General features: G+C 37.4%; 2 protein-coding genes across 4 annotated transcripts; both read left to right on the forward strand.

Moving 5' to 3' along the window:
- Positions 1–899: 899 nt before the first annotated feature.
- LOC111805282 (transcription factor BHLH089-like) lies at positions 900–3,930 on the forward strand. Its single transcript, XM_023690275.1, has 6 exons — positions 900–1,510; positions 1,653–1,847; positions 1,957–2,022; positions 2,302–2,370; positions 2,465–2,536; positions 3,471–3,930. The coding sequence occupies exons 1-6, from the start codon at positions 1,145–1,147 to the stop codon at positions 3,597–3,599; spliced, it is 897 nt and encodes a 298-aa protein (XP_023546043.1). The 5' UTR covers positions 900–1,144; the 3' UTR covers positions 3,600–3,930.
- Positions 3,931–9,886: 5,956 nt separating this feature from the next.
- Positions 9,887–13,121, forward strand: LOC111805291 (centromere protein V). Of its 3 annotated transcripts, none has more exons than XM_023690285.1 (3): positions 9,887–9,992; positions 10,261–10,389; positions 12,515–13,121. In XM_023690285.1, exon 3 carries the CDS (start codon positions 12,566–12,568, stop codon positions 12,974–12,976), a length of 411 nt encoding a protein of 136 aa, XP_023546053.1. In that variant the 5' UTR covers positions 9,887–9,992; positions 10,261–10,389; positions 12,515–12,565; the 3' UTR covers positions 12,977–13,121. The 3 variants fall into 3 exon arrangements, with proteins under 3 accessions (XP_023546053.1, XP_023546052.1, XP_023546054.1); XM_023690284.1 differs by having other exon boundaries at positions 9,891–9,997; XM_023690286.1 differs by lacking the exon at positions 9,887–9,992 and having other exon boundaries at positions 10,039–10,389.
- Positions 13,122–13,364: the final 243 nt, after the last annotated feature.

Genomic DNA, 13,364 nt, shown 5'->3' on the forward strand with positions numbered 1-13,364 from the left:
CATTTATCCTTAATTTCAAAATTTTCACTAATATCTAATATTATTTCATTTTTAAATAATATATTAAATAATTTTTACCGTAACTATTCTTAAAATTAAAAAAGAAAACGCTTTATAAAATGTAGACAGACACTCATAAAGGTTAATAGTTTTAAAAATTTTATTGTGCCTTACAAGGGAAAGTACAAGGGAATTCTTGGAACGTTTTTGAGAGGTCAAAGGTATTTTAGAAATTTTAAGAGTATTATTAAAACTTGACGCTAAAAAAAATTGAATTAGAAAAATAAAAAATTATATTAAAAAGGATATGATGGTAAATAATAAATCAACCACAAAAAAAAATGTTTTATTCCCCTGTTAATCACTCTCATTAGGGCCAGCGTCTTTGCTGTCACACTACTACTGTAATAGTTTATAGCCACTGCTAGTAGATATTGTTTGCTTTAGTCGCTATATATCGTTGTCAGCCTCATAATTTTAAAATAGGTCTGCTATGGAGAAGTTTCTGCATATTATAAAAAATGTTTCGTTCCATATAACGTGTAATTTTATTTAAAGGAAATTCGAATATCCTAAATTTTTAATTAATTACTTTTTATTTATTAATGAATTAGGTTTAAACCCTATTTTAATCTTTAAATTTCTATGTTTATATATATATATATATATATTGGACCTCTAATTTTAAAAATATTAATTTTAGTTATAAAGTTTATAAAATGTCAAAAACAACATTTTAAAATTTAAATATTTAGAAAAATATTATTATTATTTTTTTAACGAGAATTTAAATAAAAGACAGTTAATATCCAATCGGATGGACAGCTCTAATTTTGACTGGGAGGGTATTTGATTCGGAGTGCGAGCCATCGAACCTCAGATCATNTTTTTTTTTTTTTTTTTTTCTCTCTCTCTCTTTCGCAGTCATAAGCATAAATTCAATCGTTTTCACTCGCCTTCCTTTTCGAACCTACTTAAACTCCACATCTCTCTCTCCCTCTGTTTCTTCATCACAGAAATCTGCAGGTTTTTCAGTAATCTGAGCTTTCATCGCTTCTGGGTTCTCTGTAATTCCCAATATTATGAGCTTATTGATACTCATACTTCTAATTTGAATCCCCAGAAGAAGCTTTCGGGAATCGAAATGAATCCACCTACTTTGATGAACGATGGCTCATTTCCGAGTAACCCAAATGCCAATGCCAATATCACGCCCTACAATCTCCCGGAGATCTGGCAGTTCCCAATTAATGGCGGAACCGGTGTTGATGAATCTGAACCTGGACTCGCCCTCAGGATGGCTCACCTCGCCCATAATTTGGGGCATTTTGAAGAGATTGCTATGGGGAATCCAGAGGTTTCGTCTAGTGTTCCAATGAACTTGCTGCTGTTGCAGAGACTAGCTCATGTCCGTGGCGTTTCCAAGAAGCGGCTTGATTCAGACCAAGATTCGCCTAAGCTCAGTTCGTCTAGTAATGGCAACAATGTCAGTGGCAATAGTGGCGCCGCGGTATTCGTTTCTTCTCTCTTGACTTCCATTACATTGATTTGAATTCTGTTTCGTTTTCTTTGGTTAAATCTAGAATGAAATTGGTGTATTGAAACTGAGAATTTGAATCGTATTTTCTTTGTGCCTGCCAACTGTTCGACAGAATGACTCTGGTGGAAAACGCCTTAAATCAGCGGCTTGTAGAGATGATAAACAAGAATCTAAAACAGAAGCGGAACCCAGATCTGGCAAGGCCGGGGAGAACTCTCAACCCCCTCCAGAAAAACCCAAATTGGATTACATCCATGTGCGAGCGAGAAGGGGCCAAGCAACTGATAGCCATAGTCTAGCAGAAAGGGTACTCACTCAAGCCATTAGTTATGTATTAGTGCTACCAACTTGGGTTTCTCTGTGTATTTGTTGGATTCTTGAATATCTCTTGTTGATTAGAATACTCTGATGAACAGGCCAGAAGAGAAAAGATAAGTGAGAGAATGAAAATTCTACAAGATTTGGTTCCTGGGTGTAATAAGGTAGATCCCTTTGTGTTTAACAGTATTATATATCCCATTAATGAGGCGTTTTTTTTTTCCTTCGAGCTTAACTGAGATGTCATTTATGAAAAGAATCCTGGAACAAGTTCATGTTGTAAGATTTGACAATGTTTGAAACTTTTTCAAAGAATTCTCCAATAAAACCATCTGGCCATGTGTTCTTTGATTCCCCCAAATCATTGATAGCTCGTCGACTTTTCAATAATTGGTTGTCACTTTTAAGTTGTAAGCATGGAATTAAGAGTTGGAAGTTCTCAGGTCATTGGAAAAGCTCTTGTACTAGATGAGATAATCAATTACATTCAATCTCTTCAGCGTCAGGTTGAGGTATTACTGGAAGCTTTCTAGTTATGGATATTGCTTCCTTTTAGACCTGAAAAGTACTGAACTCCATGGTAATCAATTTTCACTTGATGTGCAGTTCTTGTCAATGAAGCTAGAAGCAGTTAATTCGAGAATTGGTCCTGGAATTGAAGTGTTTTCTCCTAAAGATGTGAGTATCTGAAACAAATTTTCTGTTCATTTGCTATTTGATTCTATGTATTCAACTATTCGTTATGAAGATCCGAAGTCATGCATGTTTTTACCCTATCAATTTTAACTTTTTATCTTGGATAGCAAATTTTTGAATTCTGATATTCAAAGCTGAGTGGGTTTGATCTATTCTCACTAAAGGAAAATGAAAGTGAACTCTTCGTTCACATAGTTGGTGAGAATTACAAATAGATAGGAGTTTCGACCTGTACTGTAATGGTCCAAGCCCACCACTAGCAGGTATTGTCCACACTCATATAAATAATGTTTCGTTCTCCTTCCCAACCGATGTAGAATCTCACAATCCACCCTCCCTTCGGGGCCCAGCGTCCTCACTGACACTTGTTCCCTTCTCCAATCGATATGGGACCCCCAATCCATCCCTTTTCGAGGCCCATCGTCCTTGCTGGCACACCACCTCGTATCCACCTTCCTTTGGGACTTAGCCTCCTCGCTGACACATCGCCCGGTGTCTGGCTCTGATACCATTTGTAACGGCCCAAGCCCACCACTAGCAGATATTGTCGTCTTTGGGCCTTTCCTTTTCGGGATTCCTCTCAAGGTTTTTAAAACGCATCTGCTAGGGAGAGATTTTCACAGCCTTATAAAGAATGCTTCGATCTCCTCTCCAACCGATGTGGGATCTCACATGTAGACTCTTTAAAAAATGCAATAGACTCGATGGAAATAACCCTTTTTATGCTTCCTCACAGCCATTGGCATAAATTAGGATTTGGTGACAGAGATAGAAAACTATGATTCTTTTGACGTTCTTAAATCACAAGTTTAAGTTCTTGTTGGGTGAAACCAGGGGAAAGATTCAGGGAGATGAAGATCCATTTTTTCTCTTGAAATATCGTTCTACCATAACAAATCTAATTTTTCCATTTCAGTATGGCCAACAGACATTCGATACAACAGGTACGACATTCGGCTCACAAGCAACAAGAGAATACAGCCGTGGGTCATCACCCGAATGGCTGCATATGCAGATCGGTGGCAGTTTCGAAAGATCGACGTAGTAGTCTAGTAAATTCTCTGAACCATTACTAATAAAAGCAAGAAAGAGCAGTAGTAGAGCTCTCAACAAGTATAGTCCATATGGAAAAATGGAAAGGTAGAGTTAAAATGACAGACTGAAGCATGAAGATATATGGATGCTGTTCATCATAGATCTGCTTTTAAGTTAGTGATTGAACATCTGTTAGTGTGTTGGAAAGTAGATTCTCTGATATCTCTGCTCATAAACTCCTTCATACAAATACTAAAAAGTTAACCTGCTGAACAAGCATTATTCTTGTGAAAATAAAGTATTGCTTGGAATGAATTTTCAACATTATTATTATTGTTGCAGAGCTTCTGTTTTTTTCTTTTGTTCTTCAGAGTTTGTTTACATTTAAAGCCATTATTGATTAGCCTGTCCCTTTGGTACAGTGCTTATGAATCCTTGTAAGTGCCATATTTGGACTTCAGGTAATAGCTCATAATGAATAAGGGTTTGGATATGACTGTAAAAACTGGATTTTGTTCCTCTCTGGTGTATTTCTTTTAGTGATTTGTAAGTTGTAATTAAGGTGTAATATATAACGGTAGGAATTAAGGTGAAATATATAATTGTAGGGATAAAGAATTAAGGTGAAATATATAATTGTAGGGATAAAACGGGCTTTTGATCTAGATATAATTTCAAATAACAAGAGAAATATATAATTGTAGGGATAAAACGGGCTTTTGATATATAATTGTAGGGATAAAACGGACTTTTGATATATAATTGTAGGGATAAAACGGACTTTTGATCTAGATGTAATTACAAATAACAAGAGAAATATATAATTGTAGGGATAAAATGGGCTTTTGATCTAGATGTAATTACAAATAAGAGGATCTATTAAAGAGTTTAGTTAATTAATTTTTTATCATTGTGTTTATAATCTATGGTTCTATTAATCTTTCGATCAAGCTGGCTAAAATAAATTTTTAATTATTTGAATTATTATTTTTAATTTATTAGATATATAAATGGATAATTTCTATTTTGCAATATAATTTTGGTAAAAAAAATCAACCTTTCTAATAAATTCAATAATAAATCATATATATTATTTCTAAAAACTCAAATTTCAATATTTCAATTTTTAAAGTGAAATATAAATAAATAAATGAATAAAGTGAGTAGGATAGGGAGGCAGAGATTTGGCCAGTTGTGAGTTAACAGGAATAAATCTTTCCCCACTCCCTCCTCTATTCCTCGCTCAAATAAAGATTTATCACTTCGTTCTAGACGGGTCCTGATCTGATAAATGGACGCTTCTATTTTAGAACTCTCATTAGTAGATTAAAGACCCACTAAAACTTTCTATATATATATATATATATTTTAATACAAATTTACTTGACCTTTAATTTTATTTAAGTCTAAATAAATTCAAAATCGTGCTCATTTCCATCAAATTATAATCATGTCACCTCACACATTTTTAATTCAACAACTCGATTCAACTTATTTTAGTCAAATGTTACAAGTATACATTGGTTGGAGCTTGAGGAAGGAGATCAAGTTGTTAGGTTATGAAGCCTGGTGATTATTTATAGCTTAGTCAACCATTATATACTAAAGCTATATATGGTAAATGACATCTAGAGTAAATTGTCATAAATAGTAAATAGTTATACTAGTTATATATAGTAGATGGTTATATCTAGTAAAACTATATATAGTAAGTTGAACCATATATATATCTCTTAGCTTTGAAAATGTACTTTCTATATTATCTGTATTCTCTCTTTCTATACATACGTGAAGTTATCCATACAAATCCTTTAGCCAATATTTTCCTTGCATTTTCTCTATCCTGTTCTTTGTGTTCATCTAGATCGAGTGTGTGCATTGTTGTGCAATCCTAACAACTGGTATCAAAGCTAGGCGAAAGTCATCAAGATCTGTGAAGATGGAAAGTTCAACGATTGGAATTGAGAAGTTCGATGGATCCGATTTCGGTTTCTGGATGCAGATTGAAGATTATCTGTACCAGAAAGATCTTCACGAACCCTTGTTAGGGGTGAAGCTGGATACCATGACCACAGAACAATGGAAGCTCAAGGATCAACAAGCCTTAGGGCTGATCCAGTTGATGCTATCTAGAAACGTGGCGTTCAACATCATCAAGGAGAAGACAACGTCAGATCTTTTGAAGGCGTTGTGGAATATGTACGAAAAACTGTCAGCTATGCATAAGGTGTATTTGATGCGGAGATTGTTCAATCTATAGATGTCTGAAGGTGGATCTGTTGTTGATCATATAAATGAATTCAATATGATCATAAGTCAACTGAGTCCGGTGGAAATTAATTTCGAGGATGAAATTAAAGCATTGATTTTGATGTCATCTTTACCCGAGTCGTGGGATACTGTTGTTGCCGTAATCAGCAGTTCCTAAGGATCTGATAAACTGAAGTTTGATGAAATTCGAGATGTCGTTCTCAGCGAAAGTATTTGCAAACGAGAAATTGGAAATTCATCTGGTAGTGCTCTCAGTGTTGACCAACGAGGAAGAAGTAAACTGAAGGGTCCAAACAAAGGGCGATCAAAATCAAGGAACCAAAAAAATCTTCAAATAGACCAAACATAACGTGTTGGAATTGTGGAGGAAAATGTCACTTTCAGACAGATTGTACAAGACCAAAGAGGAAGTAGAATCACAAATCTGGAGATGATGATGATTCTATAAATTCAGCAGAAGACATTGGGGATGCTCTAATCCTCAGCGTGGACAGTTTGATAGAATCCTAGATTTTGGATTCAGGTGCATCTTTTCATTCGTCTCCAAATAAAGAGTTGTTCCGGAATTTCAAGTCTGAAAATTTCGAGAAGATGTATCTTGGCGACATCAAAGATTTGGAGATTAAAGGAAAAAAGATGTCTGCATAAAAACTCCGGCAGGAAACCAATGGACATTAAAGAATGTCAAATATATTCCTGGTCTCAAGAAAAACCTTATCTCTATTAGTCAATTGGACAACACAGGTTATGCAATAGAGTTAGGGAAGAGTTCGTGGAAGACTATGAAGGGTGCTATGGTGGTAGCATGTGGCACAAAATTTGGAATCTTATACACCATTGCAGGGTGTATGAACATAGCTGTTGTTGCTGAGAGTGCTTCAAATTCAAGTTTATGGCACAGTAGACTTGGACATATGAGCATGAAAAGAATGAAGATGCTGGCTGCGAGAGGAGTTTTAGAAGGTCTGAAATATGTTGATGTGGGTCCTTGTGAGAACTGTGTTATGAGCAAGCAGAAACGAGTTAGCTTCATAAGGACTGCTAGAGAATTGAACAAAGTGCGGTTGGAAATGGAACCAAATGTGAAGCATGGTTCCAAGACCACGAAGCAAGTGGAAGTTGAGTTTGAGTTGCAGGGAAATTCATCTAGTGATATTGTAGCAGATACTCATGAAACTCCTGAGACTACTGCTGAGGAACCAGATGTGGAGCAAGGTTCCAAGACCACGAAGCAAGTGGAAGTTGAGCTTGAGTTGCAGGGAAACTCACCTAGTGATGTTGTAGCAGATACTCATGAAACTCCTGAGACTACTGCTGAGGAACCAAATGTGAAGCAAGGTTCCAAGACCACGGAGCAAGTGGGAGTTGAGCTTGAGTTGTAGGAAAACTCACCTAGTGATGTTGTAGCTGATACTCATGAAACTCCTGAGACTACTGCTGAGGAACCAGATGTGGAGAAAGTGACACCTGAACCGGTGTTGAGAAGATCATCTAGTACTATTAGAGTACCAGATATGTATGTACCTTCATTACACTATCTGTTGCTGATGAAAAGGAACCAGAGCCCTTTGATGAGGCTCTACAATTGGAGGATACAACCAAGCGGGAGCAAACAATGAATGATGGGATGTCTAGGCTTCAAAAATGCGTTGTACTGAGGCTGAGTACATGACAATAGCTGAAGCCGAAAAGAAGGCGATATGGAAGACTGACTATCTGGAAGAATTGGGCAAGAAGCAGCACGAAAAGATTCTTTATAGAGATAGTCAGAGTGTCGTACAGTTGATGAGGAACCTGGTCTATCATTTAAAGACAAAACATAGAAGACAATATCATTTCACTCGCAGGTTAGTGAAAGATGGTGATGTGTTTGGAAAAGATAGAGGGTGCAAAGAATCCAACAAACATGTTGACAAAATGTGTTGATGTTGGAATATTGAGGTTGTGCAAAGCCTTAATTGGTATGGTGCCATGAAGATGCTCATGGTCGTTTGAGAATGAAATTCTTGGTTGACTATATCAATCTCCAAATTGATGGGAGAATTGTTAGGTGATGGAGCCTGCTTATTATTTAGAGCTTAGTCAACGGTTATACATAGTAAAGCTATATATGGTAAATGACATATAAAATAAATTATCATAAATAGTAAATAGCTATGTATAGTAAAAAGGTATATTCGGTAAAGCTATTAGATAGTTATATATACCATAGATATTATATTTGGTAAAGCTATATATAGTAAGCTGAACCATATATATATCTACTCAGACAGAGTTTTGAAAATGTACTTTCTATATTCTCGGTATTCTCTCTTACTGTACATACGTAAAGTCATCAATAGAAATCTTTTAGTCAATATTCTGCTTGCATTTTCTCTATCCTGTTCTCTGTGTACATCTAGATCGAGTGTGTGCGTTGTTATGCGATCCTAACACTAGTTTGCTTTGAGGTATAAAAATTTCTGGATTTTTTGTGAGCTATAGACGAGGATATCTCCCTCAACCTTGAATGATTTTTATGAAGTTTATCTTAATAGATTCAGAGTGAGGAGATCTACCAGATCGATGAAGGTTGTAGAAGTCTAAGAATTAGATCGACTAAATAAGTAACCATTTTTTTATTCCCAAATAAAAAATACTTGTGGGAATTGACAGGACTCAGACATACGAGCTATGAAAATGATGTAATGGATGAATTGAGCATGAAAATGGATTAGCTAAGCCTCAAATTATGAATTAATGACGGTTTAGCTTTATTCCACGTTTTAGGACATCTACTATTCAAATCTAAATGTTTTTAAATGGTTTGTGAGGACTATGACATGTATGATTGATCGTACCTTGCTCAATATGCATGTATATTACGCACGTATGTCTGATGTATGATTAAATTCTGTTTATGTCCCTAGAAGCATGATAAGAGGTTGGGACACATGTATTTCCTCATTGATATATGAACTAGATGTTATGTGCCCTAGAGGATACGTATAGCCTATTAATGAGTTTTAGCATATGTCTTATTTTTTCATGGTCCTTGAGCTACATTTAGGGTTCGTTATGACAACATGGAACAACTACGTCTATGTAGGAACGGTTGGGGTGCAATCCTTAGTCATATACTCGCCTGATTGGTGAGGATCAGCTTAGCATATAGGAATGCGACGTCACCCACTTAGGGCCCATGACACACTAGAGGGTACTATTGGGGGAGCTTTAGTTGTGCTTAGTGGGATGCCCGCTTTCACTATTCTAGCCCGAAGTGACGTAGGAATAGGGAGTTTGTTGAGTGCCATTAGAGGAGCATTCGCCTAACACTTAAGAATATGCATGTATGGAGATATAGGGAGATTAAGGGATCACCTATTGCGAGCAGTGATTCTTTTATATCTGTTAGACTTCCTAAAGCCCAGAACATACAAAGGCAGGCTAACTTAAGTGCACGAGATGTGATGACTTGATGGACCTTGGAAAGTAGAAAATGAGAGGTTAAGTGCACCCTGAAACCCGATGAACGAGTTACACCCTTGAAATAAGAGTAAATAGGATAGGAGAAGTTTTTATGAGAGCTTATAGGTAGGAGTTTACTGAGAATTTTTATACTCGTTCCTACTCTACTTTGTTTACATATGGAGCATAGATTACTATTGATGGCGATAGCGTACAAAATCGTGTGGCTGCAAGGACGACCGTTAGATCGAGTCTTTTTCCTCCTTTGTTATTTTAATGTTGTTTTCTTGAAATTTGTGTTATTTTGTAAACTATTTTGACGTGACTCATCAAATATGATTTTGTACTTTTAATTCTTTTTATACAACATTTACCGTTTATGTTTGACTTTAAATCCGCCCGTCCCACGTTTTACAAAATTAAAAAATTGTACAGCCTTGAAAAGCTAATTTAACCGCTCCAATTTTGGTCAACAAAGGTCGTTCGCTACAAAATTCGCTACGGGCCCTCAAAACCAACAATTACGTGTGGAGGATTGTTGGGAGGTAAGTCCACGTTCGTTAATCAAGGGATGATCACGGGTTTATAATCACCGCTGACAATTTTGTTAATACTTGCACTGAATGCCCGTAAGCTGTGGCCACCGGCTCCCTGATTCACAGTCGCGAACGCCCACAGGCCATAGGTGAGGTTCGTTTGCTCTTCTTTTCTTGCTCTTAGCTTTCTCTTAATCCAATTTTTTGATCCGCATACCTCCTCGTCCTCTGTCTCTGTGTAATTGTGATTGAACATTATAGATTTCTTTCTTTCTGATTTATCAATCCTTACCCCGCCCCCCTTTGGTTCGGATGCCCTAAAATGATTTCAACTTAATCACTGCTTATAGATGTTGGAATTATAAACCAAATCGACGGAAGTACTTTCTGTTTAAATGCTTCAATGATTTGTATCAGGGTTAGATTTGACTATATAAGAAGGAGGAGACTCTCCAAATGGTTTAGGGTTCGATTTGAGAATTTAACAACTCCTTGACGTTTACCGAGATATTCAATTAACATTGTGACAGGATCCCCCTGTTTAAGGTATGTTCATATTCAAAACTATCATCTCTGCATTCTTTTAGTGTAATATATTACCAGTAGGTGCTCATGTTCGAAAGCTTTGATATGTGATTCCGTTTATGTTTGTTAAATTCTGTTCTTGCTGGCCTTTGATTTTGAATCTGTTGATTTAAGCTTCATCCAATTTGGGATGAGAAAGAAAGTTACTTACATTGTTGGTGGAGTAGTAATTAGGAGGGTTCCTCTTGGACAATCGAAGGCCACCTTGAGAAAAGGCCCTGAGGAGCATATAATTGGATTGACATTCTTCCCTTTCATATGTGATATTGTAGTAACTTGATAGTCACATCCCAGTTTTTGCTTTGAGTATTTCTTCTACGCATACCAGTTAAGGTTGTATGTAGGCTTATGAAGGAGTTTTTGATAGAAGAATATAAGAATGTGGATCTACTTTTCTTCCAAGTTTGATGTGAGATCTCTCATCGGTTGGGGAGAAGAACGAAACACTTTTTTATAAATGTGTGGAAATCTCTCCCTATCTAAAAACTTTGAGAGGAAGCCTGGAAGGGAAAACCCAAAGAGGACAATATCTGCTAGCGGTGAGCTTGGATCGTTACAAATGGTATTAGAGCTAGAAACTAAGCGATGTGCCAGCGAGGAGGCTGTACCCCGAAGGGGGGTGGACACGAGGCGATGTGCCAGCAAGGATGCTGGCCCCAAAGGGGGTGGATTGGGGAGGTCCCACATCTGTTGGAGAAGGGAACGAGTGCCAACGGGGACGCTGCGCCCCAAAGGGGGATGGATTGTGAGATCCCACGTCGGTTGGGGAGGAGAACGAAACAATCTTATAAGGGTGTGGAAACCTCTCCCTAGCAGACGCATTTTAAAAATTTTGAGAGGAAGCCTGGAAGGGAAAGCCCAAACAGGACAATATTTTCTGGTGGTGAAGTTGGGCAGTTACATTTGATCTCTAGTTTGGCCTAGACGAAGATAGATTAAAAAGAATCTTTTCACGAATTGGTTATTTTGAAGCTCAACTCTAATCATTCCAAGCTTGCGTTCTCCTTTATCCAAGCTATTTTGGGACGGTAAGTGCCCTTCCATGGAAAACTGGCTTCTAAAAGTGTTTTTTGAGTCAGCAGATCCAACGCAAAGGTTAGAACTTTATGATAAGAGTGATAATAGGGTCTTGCGTGCCTCCCTGTGATTAGAAAGAAACAATAGGATCTTCAATGATGTCTGAACTATTGGCTAAATGTACAATACAGTAGATGACCTCAAATTAGAGTACCATTCATACGGATTTCAGTAATTATGTCAGCTTTTCAATTAACTTAGATTGGAAGCAATTTTTTAATTCTCCTACCCTTAGTGTAACAGCCCAAGCCCATCGCTAGCAGAAGTTTTCCTTTTTGGGCTTTCCCTCAAGATTTTAAAACGCGTCTGCTAGGGAGAGGTTTCCACACTCTTATAAAGAATGCTTAGTTCCCCTCTCCAACCGATGTGGGATCTTAGAATCTACCCCTTCGGAGCCTAGTGTCCTCGCCGACACTCGTTCCTGTAACAGCCCAAGCCCACTGCTAGCAGATATTGTCCTCTTTGGGCTTTCCCTTCTAGGTTTCCCCTCAAAGTTTTAAAACGCGTATGCTAGGGAGAGATTTCCACACCCTTATAAAGAATGCTTCGTTCCCCTCTCCAACCGATGTGGAATCTCGCAATCCACCCTCTTCGGAGCCTAGTTTCGGAGCCCAGCATCCTCGCTGACACTCGTTCCTGTAACAACCCAAGCCCACCGCTAGTAGATATTGTCCGCTTTGGCCCATTACGTATCGCCGTCAATCTCACGGTTTTAAAACGCATCTACAAGAGAGAGGTTTCCACACCCTTATAAGGAATGTTTCGTTCCCCTCTCCAACTGATGTGGGATCTCACAATCCACCCCTACACTTAAGTTACAAGGAATTTGTCTCTCCTTTGGCATTTTGACTGTATTCTATTTTTCTCGATGAAACGTTTTGTTTCTTGTCAAAAAGAAAAGAATCTACGATTTGATTCTAGAACAATTTTCCTTTCCGAATTAGTTAGTTTAGCAGGGCTAGTTTACAATAAGACGAAGATTTGAATCCTATCAACCATTTCTTATCAGGAAAACGAACAATCATTCACTGAAAGATCGAAAGGAGTGATTTCTTCTATAATGGACTCCGAGTTAGTTGCGCATAACGGTGGATGCCACTGCAAGAAAGTAAGATGGCGAGTCGAAGCACCTGCTAGTGTCGTAGCTTGGGATTGCAACTGTTCTGATTGCTTCATGAGGGCCAATACACATTTTATTGTGCCTTTGGAACGGTTCAAACTTTTAGGAGATTCCAAGAACTTTATTTCAACCTATACGTTTGGTACTCACACTGCAAAACATACCTTCTGTAAAGTTTGTGGCATTACCTCATTTTACCATCCACGCTCAAACCCAGATGGAGTTGCCATTACTTTCAAATGTGTTGATCCTGGAACATTGACCCACGTTGAGATTAGGCAGTTTGATGGGAGCAACTGGGAGGCCTCTTATGGTCATACAGGCATTGCTTCATTTTCTAAGCTATCTTAGAACATTAGTTAATATGCATTTTGATATTTGCTATAATCTATGTATATGACTGTTGACATGAACTTTGTTTAGACTTGTATTTGTACCAAATGTATATTCGTATTCCGAGTCTCGAGTCTTGTATGCAGGGCACACCATATTTCTACCGAGTCTATCTCTTCTTGGACTGTTCTATTATCCCTTTCAACCACTGTATTTTCCCTCTTTTGCCACAAAAAATGTGTTGTTTGTTCGGTTTAAACCTATTCTAGATTGTTAGGGTCAATTTAGGTTAAATTACAAGTTTAGTTTCTAAACTTTGAATTAGGTTCTAAACGTTCAAACATGTTTATTATGTCCTCTTAAACATTTAATTAACTTGCTTCTTCACGAGGGTGATAGACTCACG

The sequence above is a fragment of the Cucurbita pepo genome, chromosome LG11 (genome assembly GCF_002806865.2).
Source record: "Cucurbita pepo subsp. pepo cultivar mu-cu-16 chromosome LG11, ASM280686v2, whole genome shotgun sequence".
NCBI classification, from domain to species: domain Eukaryota; kingdom Viridiplantae; phylum Streptophyta; class Magnoliopsida; order Cucurbitales; family Cucurbitaceae; genus Cucurbita; species Cucurbita pepo.

Excerpts from the sequence above, each read along its gene's own strand:
- LOC111805282 (XM_023690275.1), top strand. The coding sequence starts at position 1,145 with ATGAATCCACCTACTTTGATGAACGATGGCTCATTTCCGAGTAACCCA. Across the intron at positions 1,511-1,652 it reads GTGGCAATAGTGGCGCCGCG|AATGACTCTGGTGGAAAACG; the intron begins GTATTCGTTTCT and ends ACTGTTCGACAG. Across the intron at positions 2,537-3,470 it reads AAGTGTTTTCTCCTAAAGAT|TATGGCCAACAGACATTCGA; the intron begins GTGAGTATCTGA and ends TTTCCATTTCAG.
- LOC111805291 (XM_023690285.1), top strand. The coding sequence starts at position 12,566 with ATGGACTCCGAGTTAGTTGCGCATAACGGTGGATGCCACTGCAAGAAA.